At 43.1% G+C, this 19,676-nt stretch overlaps 1 protein-coding gene across 1 annotated transcript; it reads left to right on the top strand.

Moving 5' to 3' along the window:
* Window positions 1-2,631: 2,631 nt before the first annotated feature.
* Window positions 2,632-18,836, top strand: fam120b (family with sequence similarity 120 member B). Its single transcript, XM_078283340.1, has 14 exons — window positions 2,632-2,767; window positions 3,313-3,503; window positions 3,742-3,875; window positions 4,367-4,489; window positions 4,797-4,988; window positions 5,474-5,750; window positions 5,856-6,036; window positions 6,326-6,427; window positions 6,867-7,039; window positions 9,547-9,639; window positions 13,423-13,629; window positions 13,989-14,142; window positions 17,676-17,901; window positions 18,098-18,836. The coding sequence occupies exons 1-14, from the start codon at window positions 2,632-2,634 to the stop codon at window positions 18,126-18,128; spliced, it is 2,220 nt and encodes a 739-aa protein (XP_078139466.1). The 3' UTR covers window positions 18,129-18,836.
* The last annotated feature ends 840 nt before the right edge of the window (window positions 18,837-19,676 follow it).

Raw genomic sequence — 19,676 nt, 5'->3', positions numbered from 1 at the left:
CTGCGACCCCCTGGGGGTCCCTGGCCTATAGTTTGGGAGCCAGCGGCCTCCAGCAGGAGGATTAGTCGGGCCAGCTGCCCAGAGACCCCGGGCCCTGGACTCTGACATCAGGCCTGACCCCGGGGTGGCTGCTACCAGGGGGACACAGGGGGATTTGGACAGCACAGGGTGTGTGTGTGTGTGTGTGTGTGTGTTGTTCATTGTTTCAGTTGGACAACTGTTGAGCCACTACAGATTTGGGCAGTGGCGTGTATATGTGTGTGTGTGTGTGTGTGTGTGTGTGTGTGTGTGTGTGTGTGTGTGTGTTTGTGTGGTCAGTTCTTTCTGGGGGTTAACTGCTGAGCCAGTGCAAATCGGGGGTGTTGGGTTGGGGGGTGTTGGGTTGGGGGGGGTTGGGTTATGGGCAGCCGCGTGCTTCTGGAACATCTGCCTCTGTTTCTCCTGAGTCAAGCTTTGGTCAGGAGAGAAGGGAGAGGAGGAGGAGGAGGGGGGGGGAGAGAGGGGGCAGGAGGGTGTAGGTGAAGAGAGGGGGGCGGGAACTCAAAGGGGAGGAGAGGAGGAGAAGGAAGAGTCGGCGCAGGAGGAGGACGAAGTTGAAAGGATCCAAAGTGAATAGGCAACAAACCAAAACACTGACTGCTGCTGCATCATGGGATACACGATTACCCAAGCCCCTTCTCAAGGCTGGTCTTTTGTGTCCACATCATGGCATCACGGTCCAGAAACTTTAAGCCTGGTCCAACCTAAACCTCTATTTGAACCAAGTTTGAGCTTGATGCGGTACATAGATAAAACTGATAAAAGGATAATAAAAGCATATTTTCACAATGTTTTGATATCTGGGAATGACCTAAACCTGTACAATTAACTGAGAACTGAAAACTGCAGCCCTACAGCCCTTCAGGTTTGGGCATTCATGTCAAGCTCTACGCCAGGCGGGCCAACAGTACATATAGTAGCCATTAAATTGAAGTCTTCCGTCTTTACTTCTACTGCAACACACACAGAGTCTGAATGTCCAGAACTTCAGGCCAAGTTCTGAATAGAACCAAAGGGCCTGTGTGCTCTTAATGAGTCCAGTGGCCATAACTCTTTAGTGGGGGGTGGGGGGTTGATTTACGACACAGCTCCTCCCTCCTAAAAGATCAGTTGACTGGGAGGGGTGGAGGGTGGAGAGACTTCCTGGGTCCACAGAGCATCTGGCTGGGGAAGGACAGATGCTGACAGCTGGACTGACAGCCAGCATATGTCCTGCTCTGTACTGCTGCTCTACTCAGACAATAGGCTGGGGGCGCTTTGTGCTGAAGGGAGACCTAATGGCTTACAACTCAAGAAAGAGCCCATTCTCCAGGAGAGCCTGTTGAGCAATTAGCCTGCCTCTGATTGTAGCCTGGAGAGGATACAGGAGGACTGAGCCCACAAATCCTCAGTGGTCCATTCAGATTCATGCGCCACAAGATGTGTTTTTCTTTTTCATGACAGCAATACAAGAGTGCCATGATCACCTAGCTGAACAATTTCTATTTCAGATATATTTCTTCCGTTTTGGTCTGTAGCAGTACCCTTGTGTAAGTGGGTTAAGCACACAATACACTCAAATGTCAATGGGCCCATTACATTTTAAGACAAGGACTTAATATGGCTATATAATAAAACGCATCATAACCAAATATTGCATATAAAATCAACAAACTGATAAAGTGAAGATTATGCTCACATTCGTTTAGTTTTACAAAGTACAAGTACAAAGTAAACTACAATGAGCTCCAGTCTCTTACACATTTACATTGTAGCAAAGGCTCCATGCGCCGAGCACGTGTGCTTTGTTTTGCAACGTGATGACGTAAGGCGTACTACATAGGAAGTGATTTGCATGTAAATACAACCGGGAGGACTGCTGCTGCTCGTGTGCACATCACGGTTTGAAAGTAAGTTGTGAGCCAGCTAAAGCAATACTGCAGAGCAGAATATGTGCAGACATAATTTAATATGACGGCGAGTCAGCTAGTAACGGCAGGAAACGTCGCTGCCTCGGAATCAAGGAGCTTAGCGACTGGGAGCTAACTAATAGTATTAGCTGCAAGTGACGATCAATTCTCATTGAACACACTGCATTCAAAACTGAATAAACGGCCCAGTTTAACTGTATTACATCACATAACCACGCCGTATTCCTCGTCATAAGCTAATCTTTTAACTTGCACTGTGCAGATACTCATTGAAATCATTCTCACCCATCAGCTGTCTCATCACACTTTTACAGTGGTGTGCACCGAAGCACTAGGTAGTCTATTTGCTTAGGATTTAAATGTTGTTAGTGAAACACCATGATACATCAGCAGTGGAGATGAAAAATATTGTCTTTACGAAGGCCTGGGGAATTATTGTGGCCAGGAAAGTGGGCTGTTAAGGGCGTCATGAAAATAACACAGCTGGGCGTAAAGGCAAAATTTCCCATGTACATAACCTCAAAAGCTGCTCATGAATGATTCAGGGTCATGGGGGTCTGGAGCCTTTCCCAGCATGAATTGGGCTGTAGGCAGGGAAACGCCAGTCCATCACAGGGTGAACACAGACAGTGCTAACAACCAGCGAGTCTCTCCCTCTCTCTCCCTCTCTCTCTCTGTAGGAATGGGTGTGAAAGGTCTGCAGTACTTCATAGACCACTGCTGTCCGGAGGCCTGTGTGACTGTGAACCTGAGAGAGTTGGCTCGGCAACATGTAGCCAAAGGCCAGCATGGCTGCTCAACCACAGCCAACATTACCAGTTGAGTTTATTTCAGTACACAGGCTTTTATGAAAGTGGGTAGCAATGGAAGTATTGCTAAATTGTTGTAGTTTTTATCAGCTTCAGTTCACTGGTCAGTCCCTGCTCCCTTGCTTGGTCTGGGGAGGTGATGGAGATGTTGATCAGGCTGATGCTTATTTGAATACCACTTCAAATAATACATGTTGTACCAGTGCTACTACAAATGCCCCAGTCCACCCAGTGTTTGTAGTTTCAAACCTGGTAATATCAATATTGATAATAGTGGTTCCAAATAGTTGTACCAGTGGCCTGCATGTCTCTAGCATTTCTAGCAATAAACCTGGTGATATTTAGGTTATAGAGGCCAATAAAAATAGTTGTAGTATTGCTATTTGTGGTAGCATTTGTCTGTCCAGCATCAATCAAAAGCTATAATGAACTAAAGGACATTACCATGATAAACCAGAAGGCTCAAAACCAGGAACCTACTTTTGGGATGTTTATTTGCCCATGGTGTGTGGGCATGCAGGCTGCTTTCTGTTACATTTGTGTTTTGCTCCTAGATCCCACACTCTTGGTGGACGGAATGGCCTGCCTGCGTCACTGGTACTCATGTAAAGACTGGGTGTGTGGGGGGCAGTGGAGGGAGTACATGGCCCTCCTGGAGACCTGGGTGGAGGCCTTCACCTCCGCAGGCATCAGACTGGTCTTCTTTTTTGACGGGGTGGTGGAAGAACAGAAGAGGCAGGAGTGGGTAAGGAAGCACACATTATAAACCAGCGGTTTTCAAACATTTTCTCTGAGGAACCACATCTTTAAAGTCCCAGTCCAATAGCTGCAGTGTGGCAGCACCTGTTGAGAGATTTCATTCTACTCCTGGCTTTATTTACACAGTTATCAATTGGATCAAAGACATGTTTTTGAAATGTACTGTATGTGCTCCTCTCCTCTCCTCTCCTCTCCTCTCCTCTCCTCTCCTCTCCTCTCCCCAGGTGAAGAGGAGGTGCAGAGTGAATGGGGAGGTTTCTAAAGTATTCAGTCACATCAAGGCCCACGGAGAGCAGCCTGGTGCAGAGCTCTTCTGTCTGCCCTCCGGCCTGGCAACGTTCACACGCTTTGCCCTCAGGTCAGCTACTACAAGACTGATATGATACAAAAGCCCCCCTGCACATGAGACACTGTGCATTATACTGTATTAGGGAGCTGTTCTGCCTGCCCTATGAACTGCTTACATTCACAAGCTTTGTTTTAAGGGCATTTACTGTCAATACCAACAAATACATATAGAGAGGCAGGGTTAAGTGGGAACAGTGTGCTTGTGGTGTACACAGTTGTCGTAAATTGTGTATTTGACATTCGTCATTTGAACCAGATGTTAACAACCATTTTGTATTTTTGATGGTCTGTCGTAATGTTAACTATGTTAACTGTTTGTTTCTATGCTGTGTTAGATGTGGTCTGACCTGATATCTGATGATGATGGTTCTCGTTAGCGCTGTTTATGGCAGTATTGTTGTTTCTGTTGTTGTTGATGTTACAGCCCCTGCTTTGGATCAGATGGTGTAATGTTTGATGTTGTTATTTTCTTCTTATTGTTGATTTTGTTGTTGTTTACAGGTCATTGGGTCAGGAGGTGTTATGCTCAGTGCAGGAGGCTGACTACGAGATTGCCAGCTATGGTCGTCGCCATGGCAGTATGGGCATCCTGGGACAGGACTCAGACTTTATCATCTACAACAGGTTTGTTAAGATTCATATGCTGTTATTCTTGTGTTTTGTTTTAGAATAGAGATGTGGAAATGTAAGGTGCTACAATAAATAATCTCACTATTAGTAAAGCTATCAAATGGTGTTGAACCAAAACATGACCTGGGATGTTCAAACCAGCCATTCAAAAAATTGTAGAATTTGATCATAGGTTCTGACAATCATTGGTGATGGAAATTGCATGTCATGAATTAGTGAATTCGACGAATAAAATATGTATGAACGCTGATTTGCCCCAATTAATTAAAAACGCTGAACACATATTTTTTATTTTTCAAAGTGTCCCCTACCTGTCAGTGGCAAAGCTGCGGCTAGAAGACCTCACTACTGTCCTGTATGACCGAGAGAGCCTCTGTCAAGCCATTGGACTGGGTGTTACCCAGCTGCCACTGCTGGCCTGTCTCCTAGGCAACGATGTGGTGTCAGAGGAGTGCATGCATCACATCAGAAGCAATGCCATGGCACGATACAGGTCTCTACTGGGTTTTGGTCCTAAGTATTAATATTTGTACTGAAATTGTATCTGCATTCTGTTACCTAAATATTACCTTTACCAGTGACTACACTAAACTTAGTCACACTAATTTTCCAAGTAAGACTATATTTTTGACATTTTGATCAAAACACTTTTATTCATCTTGTAATTAGTTGTGTAATCATAAAGATTATCTGCCATGCGCCGTCAGATCATCTATATCTTCAGTTTTCAAAGTCTGGGCCAGATCAGTTTGGGGTTGCAAAAAGAAATTGTTAACGCGAGTCCGAAAAAACAAAACAAAACACTCATCTCCAGTCAATAGCTTAAGCATAGTGACAGTGAGCCAAAGTTAGTCTCTTTTGATGTGAACTCAAATAGAGAGATTTAACATTGATGAATGAGGAAAAAGAAAAAGACAAAAGCAAACAAACAAAAAGGAAGCTTAATTCAATTATTCCAGTACTACTTCTGTCTTCCAGGAACAGCCGTCCCCCTCCAGGCTCGGGTGCTCCCCAGGGGCAGAAAGTGCTGGCTGTAGCCCAGCTGGTGAGCTCTGTGTGGGGCAGAGAGCAGGGAGAGGCTGGGCTTATCCCTCAGTCTCTGGTGCTGTCAGCTCCAGACAGAGAGCTGCTGGAGAGGGGGGTCCGCTCCTACCTGCTGCCTGGACAGGAGGCTCTACAGCGGGGTGAGGTCCCAACCCTCCGCCCTGACTTCGCCCGTGTGATGGAGAGATACGTTAGTCCTGAAATACTAAAGGTACACGCTGTACCATGTGTGTGTCCCGCAGAAACCTCTCATCTTCAGTTTTGAGATAATTGTGCCAGATTTGCTAAATATATTTTACTGCGTGGTTTTCCCCAGGCATGTAGAGAGAAGCATGTAGCGGCAGAGGGCTTCATGGTTTACAGTGTTGTGTGTGAGGGAGTGGTTGAATGTAGCAACAGTCTGGAGGATGAGGAGGACACTGAACTGCTGCCCCAGGCCCTTGTCTACAGGCCCTGCAGACAACACATCTACAGTCTACTGCTGCACAGGAATAACAGTAGGAAAACACACATACAGGATGAGTTCAGGATGGGTTTCTCTCTTTCTGTCTCTCTCTCTCTTCCTTTCTCTCTGTTTCTCTCTCTCTCTCTCTGTCTCACTCACACACACACACACACACACACACACACACTTCAGACCTTGGTAGTGGAATTTGTACTGCTACTATCTTGTATTATGTGTATATTTTGTCTCCAGACAACAGTTTTACATTCTTCTTCTTCTTCTTCTTCTTCTTCTTCTTCTTCTTCTTCTTCTTCTTCTTCTTCTTCTTCTTGTGTTTTTAGGCAGCAGTATGGATGTTCCAGCAGTCAGGGAATGGTTTGTCTACCCTGGAAACCCTCTGAAGGAACCTGACATGGTCTACCCTGTCCCACTCAGCCTCCCATGTACTGTACCCGATAGTTTCCTAGTATACTTGTCTAAGCATCTTGATTTCACACAGTAGTTAATTCCATTTAGGCCAACTCATGCAGATTAAGAAGACGAGGGTGAAATTACACCGTGCCAATTATGGGTAATGTGCTGTAGATGTACAATGCCCCAAGTAACAAGCAACAGAATGAGTCACACAGTCAAAAGATCTTTTCAAGTGTTTCCTGGGAACAACATGTTCCTATCTAATCAAAACAACAGTTCTGATGCAACTTCTTGGGAAGCAGTGGCCACCAGAACTGCCCCAAAAAGTTGCACACTGTTTCTGAAAAGTTGGCTGAGACAGAAACACGGTGCTTAATATGTTAAAGATATCTGTCATAAATCTTGCAGTGTTTTTTTCCATCCAAAGTCAAATCCCAGTGTTTCTCTGTCTGACTGTGTCCCCTACAGGCGATCAGCCCAGTCTGGAGGTGTTGTGGCTCGGTAGCGGTCCTGAAGTTTCTGCTCTTCGCCTGGCCTCCTTCCTGTCGGTTTTTGACTGCCAGGACTTCTCTGAGCTGTACGGGGCTGTGGAGGACTCTCTCCTGGCTGCGCTCTGCCTGGTCACTTATATCGTCCTGCAGGTAGTGTTGCCTTTGGTTAACATTCATTTTATATAATTTTGGCATTTTTTGATGGCTTACAGTGGGTAATGACAACAAAGGTGGAAGAAAGGGGACGACATGTAACAAAGGTCATGAGCCAGATTCAAATCCATGTTGACGGGTGTATTTATTGAATAGAAGGTGAATAGAATCAGTGGGTCAGAGATTATTACATACTGAGATTATTACATGCATCAAATAATCTCATAATTGGACTAATTCACTTGTATACCACATGAATCATATCAGCCAGACTGTGTTTACATGGAGCAAAATAATCAGAAAATGGCTCTAATTTAGTCTCATTCCAAACCTCAGCCTGACTAGAGTTACTAAGTTATTTGATGGTGATTTTCTCTCATATATTGTCATGCTGGGTGATCAAGTTGCAGACAACATGAAAACATAGTCAGTCTTGATGATGATGTCTTCACTCTGATTGAAAATGTCTCATTTGGTTTTCATTGGCCAAGCTACATTTTCTGCTTACATTTAGATTAAAGATTGAGCTTTGAAATGAAACTGTTGCGTAAACTGGAATCAGTTGTATTTAGCCATTGCAGTCAACATAACAGGGAGTAAATGGAGAGTAAAGCTACACCTAGTGATCAATGTAAACAGAAAATGAAAGACCAAATGTATTTGGTGTCACTTACACATGCAAGTCGCCTTTTGATTTGGGATTTACATCTGTAACACATATACAACAATTACTCAGCTGCTTTGTCAACATGCGATTTGAAGTTAAACATCATTTGTTGACAGTCTTTTCTGTGTTGTTTTGTCATGGCTAGATGGTAGCCATTATCACCCATTGAGTGCCCAGTTTGGCCACAGACACTGGTCTTTGTAGCCCCAGTTCTTAAGTCAACAACAGCCCTGATAACCACCTGAGGGCCTGGATCGTTTGAATGTTTAAAGAGGCGTTTCATAATTCACCCCAGGGCAGTTGTGTCCTAATTTTGGGTGTAATTTATTGACCCATAAAAAATGTTCCTGTTGTCGTAACTTTGTTATGCCTTGTAATGCCTTGTAATGCCTTGTTTTGATTTGAATTCCTCTAAAACCATGTTCATTTGTCAAAGTGTATGAAAGAAGCTGAGAACCTGGAAACTATTTTCCCAGCAGTATCCCTCGCTTGGGATTTGGGCCATGCTTTCTCACTGACGTCATCTCACTGAGCTGTAGCACAACAGGGATCAGAGCAACACATCACCTGGACAACATGCATCAAAGCTGCATGCGTCATTTTGTAGAATATAAACAAAAATTATAGATGTAAGAGACATCCGCAACATTCTATTAGCAACTTTGTAACTAGCAACTTGAAAACAGTGCTTAGTTTAATCTTTACTTTTACTCTTTAATTTAGTTCTACTCTTTAATGCTGTCCTAACAACAGACTTTATGTTTTCAAGGAAGTGTTTCCACTCCTTATAGAAATATGCATGTGACATTTTGACTGTCTTTGCATATTTCACACTCAAAAACTCCCAATATCTCTTAAACTCAGACATAGCCGTGCAAGAGTTCTACTGTCTGCAGGTCTGGGATGTGTGGGACAATGTATAAAATACATTGCTTTGTTTCTTGAGGACGTACCCCTTCATAAGTTGTGATTTATTCTGTCTTCCATTCTAAATCTCATCAGAAAAAGCATAATACCTTTGAGGATGACAGAGTGCCCGCTGTGTGAAGCATGTCAAGTATGGAGTTGATTAATAGTCATAGGATATTATCACATAAACAAATGGTTCATTTAATAGACAAACTGTAAAATGTCCTCTCCCACTTTGTCTTCAAGTACATGGATTGATGCAAAATGACTGATAGATCTAGTGAGAGATGAGCTGTACTTTTCAGAAAGTAGCTCATACAAAAGACAGAAAATTGAAGTAGCCTTAGCTGACTAAAACAATAACACAATAACATTTTACCAAATACTACTCTGCTCAGACAGACCGACAAACAGACTGACAGACAAAGATGGAGCGATGAACAATTAAAGTCAAAAAGGCCGACAGGCAGACTTTCAGACAGACAGATAGTTCAGGAGTTTAGGCAAACAGACAGACGGACAATTAAAGACAATCAGTCATTTAAATGTATGGACAACAGACAGAAAGATAAACAGACTGATAGATGGAGACAGACGAGTGGACAATCAAAGATCAGACAGACTGAAGGACAACAGCAGCGTCGTCAGCTACTGCTGTCTGACTTCTCTTCACTGCTCCATTCACATTCCCTCATCACTCCGCTATTCAAATTGCTCCAGGGTTTGTTTGTTTTGTACACACAGCTAGGCAGCCTCGTTTCTGCATTCAGCATTGTTTCTTTCTCTGTCGAACTGCAGCGCAGGCAGCAGACAAAACAAATGGACCCACACAGAAGAGGTATAAACAGATTGGGATGTGATTGAATTGGCTAACCATACATTTTTCCTGTGTGTGTGTGTGTGTGTGTGTGTGTGTGTGTGTGTCCAGGTACAAGAGCTGTCCCTAGAGGACGTGGATGCTTACCTGAGTCAGGCTGTGTGTCTGAGACTCAAATCACTCCAGGAGCTTCAGTATATCAAGGTCAGTTACAAACACAGACACACACGTAAATTTATATTATACAGATAGTATAATCTGTAGAGTTATAGAGTTACTGTGTCACTGCTTTTGCTTCAAAACCTTGTAGCTTCAGTGTTGTTTTTTATATGAACTGAAAGTTAATATGGTTCATTATGCAATGAATGATACAAGCCAGGAGCCTATGAAAAACCTTCCCACACTGAATAATTTCCAAAATGTAGCGATTGTTAAATAGCAAATGGTAATTGGTAAATCACATATAATTTTTCAATTAGAGATGATGGTTAAATCAGATATTGCTGAAGTTAACTGCAATGGCTCAAATTTCTCAACTTTTTGGCACGTTTTCTAGCTCGAGATTCAGCTCTTCTTTTAACAAAGAAAACTAGAGCCAGTTATGACATGCAGTTTGCAGGAACAGCTTCAGTACCGTCATCTTGTGACCTAGCAGTACTTTTAATGCTGCCCTGTGTTTGGAATAAAATCCAAACAAACTAACACTGTACAGCTCAGCAGGCTTGGCAGAATGTACCATTCCTCAACTTTTATTGACCAGAGCGGCATTTCCGATGTATGACTACGAAGAACCACCTACCAGCACCGTCTATCTAGAGAGGGGCAAGAAAGGGACACCTAATACGTCTCCAGCCCAGTAAGCAGAATAATACTGCTTAGCAGCAACATGAAGCCTAGAGAGTCAAAACAGGATCACCGGACACCTACATCAGTCCCACAACCCTTAATGCTGCAACCATTATTTGATATCAGGCTGTGGACAAAGCAGGCAACATTTACAGTTCTCTATATTGCTTGAGGTATTCAGCATTGTACTGCATCAAGGTGCAGCATGCCTGAAGAAACACACCAGTTGTGCCTCAAGCTGACCTGTGCCACAGCCTGCAGACTGTGCTGGGACTTCCTTGTGCCTCTCAGAGATACAAGGAACAGAGAGTCAACTGTGCTTTTCCATTCTCTGGGAAAATGGCCCTGCTGTTTGCTGCCTTGTTGTAGCCCCATTTATTTTTACTGTTTAATTACCATACTCACGTCGAGTAATTTGTATTTTTGCTGCTCGTCTGTTTTCTACACAATAATTAGGGCTGGGCGTTGATTTGAATATGCTCTTTGGGAGAGGTTCAAAGCTCTAAGAGGGGGTTCAACCAAGTGACTAGTGGATAGATTAGTTACAGGGAGGAGGGAGTCAGTGTGACTCTCACCATTTTAGCAGCTATAACACACACACACACACATACACACAAACAAAACACATGAGCACACACATACACACAGTGATTACCCAGATGTTGGTCAATAAACTTTTGAAAAGGGCTGATGTGTGTGTGTGTGTGTGTGTGTGTGTGTGTGTGTGTGTGTGTGCTGAAGGTTAGATAAGGAACTAGCTAACTTGCTGACAACACACACTGAAACACTGGCAGCTAGTCGCAGCTTAATAGCCTTGGACTCACAACAAGCAGAACAAACATTCAGCAACAATAGCCACCAGTCAGGAGTAAACACACACACACACACGCACACACACATGCACGTGTGTGTGTTTGTTTATAACCTACACACAGATACACATTCACACACACAAGAGCAAACATGTGCCCTTCAACACGGCGCAGTAAAAGTAGAAAACAGCATGCCCCAAAACAAAGAATAACTTTTATTATGTGCCATTCTTTTATTAGAATGGTGTGTGTGTGTGTGTGTGTGTGTGTGTGTGTGTTCAAGTGAGTGAAAGAGAAAATGAGTCAAACGAGTCGTGTGTGTTTGGGGGAAGGGGGTTGTGGGTAATTTTTGGGATGCGTTGGTTTCGTTGCAACATTCCTCCCCATGGGACTGTGATTGTGGTGTGTGTGTGTGTGTGTGTGTGTGTTTGTGCGTGCGTCTGTGTGAGAGAGAGTGCTGGCGACAGTCGCCTGTCTGTCCTGGCTGACGCTCACCACATGGAGCTATTTACACCAAGCACACTCCGCCCCACTGGACACACACACACACACGCACACACACATGCACACACACACACACACGCACAGACTTTGTGTTTCTGTTGTGTATCTGTTATTGTCTCTCTCTCTCACTTTGTGTGTTCTGGTATTCTTTTACTTGCACACACACACTCACACACTTACATCCACCCACTTTCTCTTCTTCTGTCTGTTTCACATGCGCTCTCTCTCTGTTTTTGTCCGTCTGTCTCCCTTTGTGTCGGTGTGTTTGTGTGTGCCTTGAGGCTTTTGTATCTCTGTCCAGTGGTTCATTGTTTGCTGTAGGTGAAGCTGTGTTTGACTGGGAGCAGGTGGCAAGCAGGGCCGTGTGTGTGTGTGTGTGTGTGTGTGTGTAATCACTCCTGTCTGTTATCAGTGCTATCTGCCAGGCGACAGGTGAGAGCAGAGGGCGCACACAGACACCACACACACACACACACACACACACATACACACACACACACACACGGAGAACATCTGCCTGCTGTTATCGACTGCTGTCGTTACAGTTAGCTGTTGCTCCGCTTCTTCCTCCTCATCCTCATCCTCCCCCTTTTCTTCATTGTCCTCCTTCACTTGCTTCTTTCTTTCTCTCCCTTCCTGGCCTCTGGTCTTTATCAGCAAACAACATAACCCCGCCCATCTTTTCTTTTAATCATTCAACTCACAAAAACTATCTTAAAGCTCATAAATCTTGTAATATAGCATGGCCTTACACATTTTTTTTTCATTTTTTTAACTTTGTGAATCCAGTGTAAGGGGGATTATTTTACTCCAGCATTTATATTACAACATCAAACATTTTTAAGCTTCGAAACACGTTTAGCTGTTCTTTGCTCTTATGTAAAGTATTACCAATCAATTTGAGACTGGAAAAACATCTTTTTTCCAATATTACCGTATGTAGTGCGGCCTTTAATTATGGATATTATCTTCATAGAATTAGAATAACTTTATAAAATTACGGATTTATCTACTCACTTGTTTTTACTCACTTATTTATATTAGTAATTGTGGATTGGGCCTTTGACTTTGCTTGTTTCCACACAGTGTACTTTACATTTAGATAAACAAAAAGTCTTCTGGTCTCTCTGTGTCGTTTCTCTCCTCTCTTCTCTACTTCTCTCTTCTGAACACCCATCAAACCTTCATGAGAATTACAGCATACTATATTTCATGCAACAAAGCTCAAACGTACCTTAAGTAGAAATGTATAATATTTTGTTATTTATATATATTTGTCAAATTGGTTGCAATGACCCAGTCCAAGCAAAATTGACGCTTTCACTGTCAGAAGCAGAAGCCCCAATAATATGTTTTATTCTCTCATTTTGCCCGCCATGTTGTCCTCGGGTTAGGAGCCAGTCAGTTATATTGACATTATTGTCAATTAGATCTCCTTATTAGACAGCCATTTATACTGACAGGAAGATGGGGGAAAGAGAGGGAATAACATGCTACAGATGTTATGAGATGCATGCAGACCTGTAACTGTGTGAGTACACAGTCTGTAGTTTAGCCTGCTGAGCCACCATTCTTCCTCTGCCAGTGAATCAAACTTTAACAGGAAAACTAAAATGTGCTTTGCAAAAAAGGGTAAAAAATTCAAAATCAAACTTACCTCCACTGTAGCCACTTAGCAGACACTTCATCCAGCAATAAAGGCAACAGTATAAATTCATACAGCATGTTGCCAACATTGCAAAATAACAAATAATAATACTTCCTCATGATGAAGTTGTGTTAGTGACCAAGCAAAAGTGTTTTCTTCCTCTTCCTCCTCTCTCAGCTGCCTCACCTCTCTAGCCGCGCGGTGCAGCTGGGATCCCTCTATGTCCGAGGCCTGAGTCACCTGCTGGGTGCCAACTGTGCCAGCGGCTGCCCGCTGCCCAGCGACACCCTGATGCCTTGGCACGGCTTCGACGGACGGCTGTTCCACTCTAAGTACCTGCTGGCACACACCGGCACCGAGAAAACACTGCTGCTGGACGGAGATGTGAGTGCAGAGAGAAAAACAAAAAGGGGAATGTGTTTGCCTATCTGTGTGTTCGTGTGTATATGTGTGTGTGTGTTTGGCATCATTTTGAGAAGTTGCTGTGTGTGTCAGGGAGAGTGATAAAGATGCATGTTAATTTTGTACTATGTGTATGAGCAGCATGATTCGGTGTGTTCATGAATTTAACCTGCTTAGTGGCCTGTGGCTAATATTTTCTGCCATGGCTAGTGCAAACATACCTGTCTCACCAGTCAAAATTTAAATGGGCCTAATGGATATAGTTGTGTGCATGTGTAGTGTAATGTAATGTATAATGTGCATGTGTGTTTGTCCTCCTTACCGTCCCCCTCCCTCTCCAGTCGTCCTGCCTGTCTCTGTTCCTCTGTCTGAGGGAGAAACTCACTGAAGCCTGCAGGAGGAGAGGCAGAGCGCTGCAGTCCAGACCCAGACCCAACCCATCAGAGCCGAGTCATAAAACCACAGCAGATCCCAGATACAGAGACGGACACAGAGGTGAGAGATCTGACTGACAGAGATTCATTTGAAAATACACACCACCTTCCCACCGCTTGGCCTTAGTTTTGTCAGTGCAAGGTTTCTGTTTCTGCTCAACTGTATTCTTCCATTTGTAACTTGTGTTGTGCATCACCAATACTGTCTAAACCAGTGGAGTATGAGTCAGAGAGAGAAAGGCAATTTTATTTGATGGGAAGAGTGAGTAGGGGCGGGATTGTTCAAAAATCTGATGGTTTTATTGGTTAGAAATTTATATTTACGCCTATTAGTGCAGCATGAGGTCACTGTGACAGATACTCTGTTTTCCAGTAAGTTAAAGTAAGGGAGTTCATTTCATGGGGACTTCAAAGCGAGAGGGAGTGGCTCATAGACTCCATAAATGCGTAAGAAGGGTCAAAATGCATAAGAAAAGTTGACATGACAAATATGAAAAGTTATTTTCATATACAGTATATCTTCAATTTAATGACCTGAATTAAGCATTTGACCTTGCAAAAATGTTATGATGTTGTTATTATGTTTAAGACTCCATTGATTCAGCGTCTATTTCATGGACCTAGTCGTTGCTAATCAATACTGGCCAAAACCCAGAAAGCGCTGGTAACTAAAGAAACCTCTACTGAGCGGCAGAACTGTTTGAGCTGTAGGACGCCGGTATCGATAACAGCAGTGTGGCCTTGAAACACAACTCACATGAAAAACTGATGAAAACACTGGAGGATCAAACTGGAGAAAAACACAGAGAGCAGCATTTTAACCTGACAGTTGATGTGCGGTTGTAGTTCTCTGGTGCCCCTCGCAGAACCACATTACCCAGAGGGCTGCGCTGTAATGAGCTCCATGTGTGCTGCGGCCTTACACATACCACCGCGTGCACGCACACATACACACACATACACACACATACGCACACGCACGCTTGGCTCCTAGACTTGCTTTGTCAATGCACTAGTAATAGTAGGTTTCTGTTTATAGGCTGGGAGAGCTCTATTTTAAGACACACAACAAGACTGACTGATTACAGACTTCTCTCTCTCTGTCTCTCCTTCCCTCTGTTTCTGTCTCTGACTCCCTTCCTCTCCTCGGTCTCTCCCTTGATCTCATTTGTTCCCCCTTCTCTCTCTCTTTCTCCTTCACCCACTGTCTTTTTCTTTCTAACTCTTCCTCTTTTTCTCACTTTCTCTCGTCTCGTTCTCTTTCTGGTCAGCTCTGCTCTGCTTCACTAGAAGCAGTTAGATGGAAGGAGAGAGGAAAGGAAGGAAAGGGAGGGTGGATGAAGGAAGGAAGGAGGGAGGATGGAGCGTGAATACTGAGCAGCAAGAGGAGAAAGCAGTCTGCAAAGTTGTTTTTTTGTTGTTTACTTTTAATTATCATTAATTGTAAATATATTTTTTCCATTTATGGGTCTTTTTTTTTTTTATTACTTATTACATATTTATTTGAACTCAGTTATGTCTTTCTTTTAAAAACTTTGGAAAAATACTGACTCTCCAAGGTTTTTTTTTCCATGCATAAATACATAAAAGTGAAAGGTTAGATTTAGCAAAAGCTGGCATACAGACCAATAAATGAGTCTGTAGGCTGTCTGTAGTCCTGTACTGCAGTGGTAGGAAATTGGTGTGTGCAGAGCTTTCAGACTGCCGCCTCCCCAACAGATCATACACAAATCCACACATACATTCACATATATATATACATACACACACACACACACACACACACATACACATACACACACACACACCCTATCAGTGCCAGACTCATCTGTAGTCTGCAGACTCGATCTTCCTCAGCGGTTAATCACAGAAAACAGTTTAGCAATAGGTTTTGAAACGTGAACCCGTCGTTACTATTCAACCCAGTGACTTACAAACTCTGTGCGACCAGTGTTTAAGTGCCACTGCGTGCCGTGTTGGCGCAGAGACTCTGATTTGCGCCGAACTGTCTGCTTTCTGTCCAAGTCAACCCCTGTGGGTCTCATGAGGATGTTTCTGGTTTTATAGAGGGAACGTGATACACTCTTTATACCTCAATGTTTCATTTCTGCCAGACGCAGACACCGATCATTACTACAGAACTGTGGGGAGTGTGTGTGTGTGTGTGTGTGAGAGAGAGATAGAGGGAGAGAGAGAGAGAGAGAATGTGTGTGCGTGAGAGTAGCGGTGGCGCTATGTGGTATCGTTGAGGGCCCAGTTTGGTTTTTGTTTGGAAGCAGGCCTGATGTTTAGTCTCCTCAGCAAATATCTCTACTGCCTGCCTGCCCTCACAATTACACTTCAACAGCAAATCCAATAGCTGCTCTCCGGTGAAAGTGTTTCATCTCCAAAAAGACACAAATAAATGAAAGCAACCTTATTTTCAGATTGATGCACATGCATTGTGAAATTATACATTTTAAAAGGGTTTCATGAGGGTTTCCTAGCAGCTTACTCAGAGAGATACGATAAAGCTTCATGTAAGCTCTCACTTCAAACAAAACAAGGCCTGGGATCCCCGGTCCAGCTCGACCCGTGGTGTTCTTGGTTCAGGCAACTTGCTGCATGATGCTCACCTTTCCAGGCCCTTCACAGGTCCAGACTCAAAAACATCACATGCTTGTGGCTTGATTCACACATAACTCACTTCTGCATGGCTGTCAGCTCTCACACACAAACAGTGGACTGGTGGTAGGATGATGAGCCTAGAAAGCTAGAGCTGCCTTACAGCGAGGTCTAAAGTAGGAATTGATCTTTTATTTCACTCACTGAAGTAAGCAACTGAAAACCTGAGGTTTTTCAGCCCGCCACTAGGTGCCATGTTGATTATGATTATGATGATCAATGGTTACTAATCAATAATCATTATAGCGTGACATTTATATTTTGTTCTGTGATGTAATAGTAATGTTCCTATCGCTGCCAGAGTTCCTTATGTGAAAAATGTATCACAAGCTTTTCTGAATGTTTGGTTTGGTTTAAAATGTAACTTTTTATCACAAAAAATCCCCACTCCAGGTAAAGGCATTGATGCAATGTGGCGGACTGTATGCAAGTGCACAAATCAGCTTTGATGTCCTAAAAACTCTTTATACTAGGCTACATTGTACACAAATAAGATATATCTTGCTTGTGTTCAACATTAGAATCAGAAAGAAATCAGAAATGTACAATTGATATACTTGGGTTTGATACTTTAAACTGTTATATTGGTCAGCTTCACAAACAAAACACTTCACTTGTTTAGTTTACTACTGCTTAGTTGGTAAATAATTTGAATAGAAGGATCAGTGATAGAGCTGAACGATATCAACAAACATTGACCCAAAATTGTTTGATTCAAAAGTGGGCGCTCTAGTTAGACCAAAGCCAACTTTGTGATTACTGACTCATCAATTACTGGTTACATTAAAGTAGCTTCCAAGACTGTTTGATAAAAATTGAGGATTAATATTAGCCTCACAAACTGAATCCAGGTGAAAGTTATCCTTCAGTAGTTTTCATACTGTACACTGAGTGTCTTCGCTTCAGCCCTCGTTTATGTCTCATCTTCAGGAGGGCCTTCGGGTGACAGACAGGACTGGAGGGAGAGAGAGGAGAGGACAGGAGACCAAAGTCATGGAGGAGGATGGAGGGAGAGCGGAGGGTCTCATCCTCATCCTCATCCTCAGTCTTACCCTCACTACCATGATGGAAGGTTCCAGAGCTCGAGTCCTCCTCCAAAACAGTCCAGAGGTCGATCCCATCACTCCAACAGACGGAGATACCAGCTGGCTCCCAGGTAAAACCAGCATGCCACTAAAACATCACCAGTGTCTCCGCAACAGACACAATGAACGAGTCAACCGGTATACTGCCGTTAATTTGTTTTGTTTTGATCTGTTCTTTTCTGTTGTGCTCTCATCTTTTCTGCTTTCTTATCTGTTCTGTAATGTTTTGTTCTGTTCTTCCCTCTCCTCTCCTCTCCTCTCCTCCAGATGGTCACAACCTCCAGCCCCAGGAACCTAACTCACACCCCGAGAGCGGGAGAGGATTAGAGGAGATGAGAAGACGGAGGGGACGGGAAGCACGGAAAGCAGAGTGGGGATGAATAAAGACCCGATGAAAGGAGAGGAGGAGTCAGATTTCTCTGAATAAACTGATTAGTGAATTACCCATCGGGAATGTTTGTCTAAAGGATGCAGTGGGTATAAAGATGGGGGATAAAGAGGAGGCAGAATGGAGAGATTAAGATTACTTCATTTGCCAGTTTACACAAGGTAACCTGAATTTGTGTTACCGTACATCCCTCCTACAGTAGATTCACACACACACACACACACACACACACAGCCCTATAGATTCAACCATGGACCTCTCAGTTATTAAACACCCTCTGTACCTCTGGGCCAACCTGCCGCCTCGTGATAGAGGAGAGAGAATGAACAGAACGAAGGAGGACTCACCAAACAAACACGGAAGTGAGCCACTTCAAACATGCACTGAGTGCTGGATTAATGGCTAATCCTTAAGCCTATTTTTACCTATTATCTTAAGGGCAGTGTGTATACAGTGACAGAGTAATCTTTTTAAAGTAGCGGTTTTAACTACAGATGTACTAATGCTGGTGTCAGATATCAGCTAAAATAGGGTATCAGTGTCAGAGATTTATTCAACTATATAATCTGATAGCAAGAGCCATGTGTAACAGATCAGAAATAAAGTGAAGCAACTTGATATTCTGTTTTTCTTTTCCATACACAGAAGAATGTTCGATCTCTCTAATGGAGGAAAAGGTTTAATAGTTCAAACTGTTTTGTCCGGTGACGGCAAATATGTGGTCTGTTTATACTGTTCTGTTAAAGTAATGAGCAATCTAACTATCTGTTCATAGAGGCTGGGACTGGGGTTTTAACAATTCTGATTCTGCTTATTGATTTGATTCCTTAGCAATTCTCAATATGTTTTTTTTTTTTTTTCCATTTCTTTTAAAACTTGCCTCATTTTTAGATAGAAAAGTTTCTTTCTGTTGGGTTTAAATTCAGTATTGTGTATTGTACATTGCTGTAGCAGCATGATAGATCAGAAACAATCCCATAATATGTCACTCTGTGGATAATGTTGCGTTCAGGTCAATTTCACAATATTCCAATTCTACGTATCGTTGGTAACCTGGTGGGTTTCTGTGAAAGACAGCAATTTGTTCTCTGGATGCGGACACATCCTGTCTAGTTCGAACATCGTCCACTTTCACATGCACACTGACACTTGGATCTTAAATTTATTATGACAGCTTTGATTAAGATACGAGTCAAGCAAACTTGACCAAATTCAGTTTGGACTAAACATCTTATTTCTAGCAAGCCTCCCTCCCAGATGTTTCACGACAGTTTGTGACTTTTCCAACATGCATTTAACATGATATGTTGCTGATGTTTACAACCTTTATTGAGTCAGATATGTAAGATATGTAACCCAACAGTTTAGCCCAAATATCCAACACTATACAAACATCACTGTAGTTGGCAGCAGGGAAATGCTCACATAGATAGGGAAGCCACATGGGAGGAGAAGCTG

The sequence above is a fragment of the Centroberyx gerrardi genome, chromosome 1 (genome assembly GCF_048128805.1).
Source record: "Centroberyx gerrardi isolate f3 chromosome 1, fCenGer3.hap1.cur.20231027, whole genome shotgun sequence".
Classification (NCBI taxonomy): Eukaryota; Metazoa; Chordata; class Actinopteri; order Beryciformes; family Berycidae; genus Centroberyx; species Centroberyx gerrardi.
This window is presented reverse-complemented; position numbering and strand designations above follow the sequence as displayed.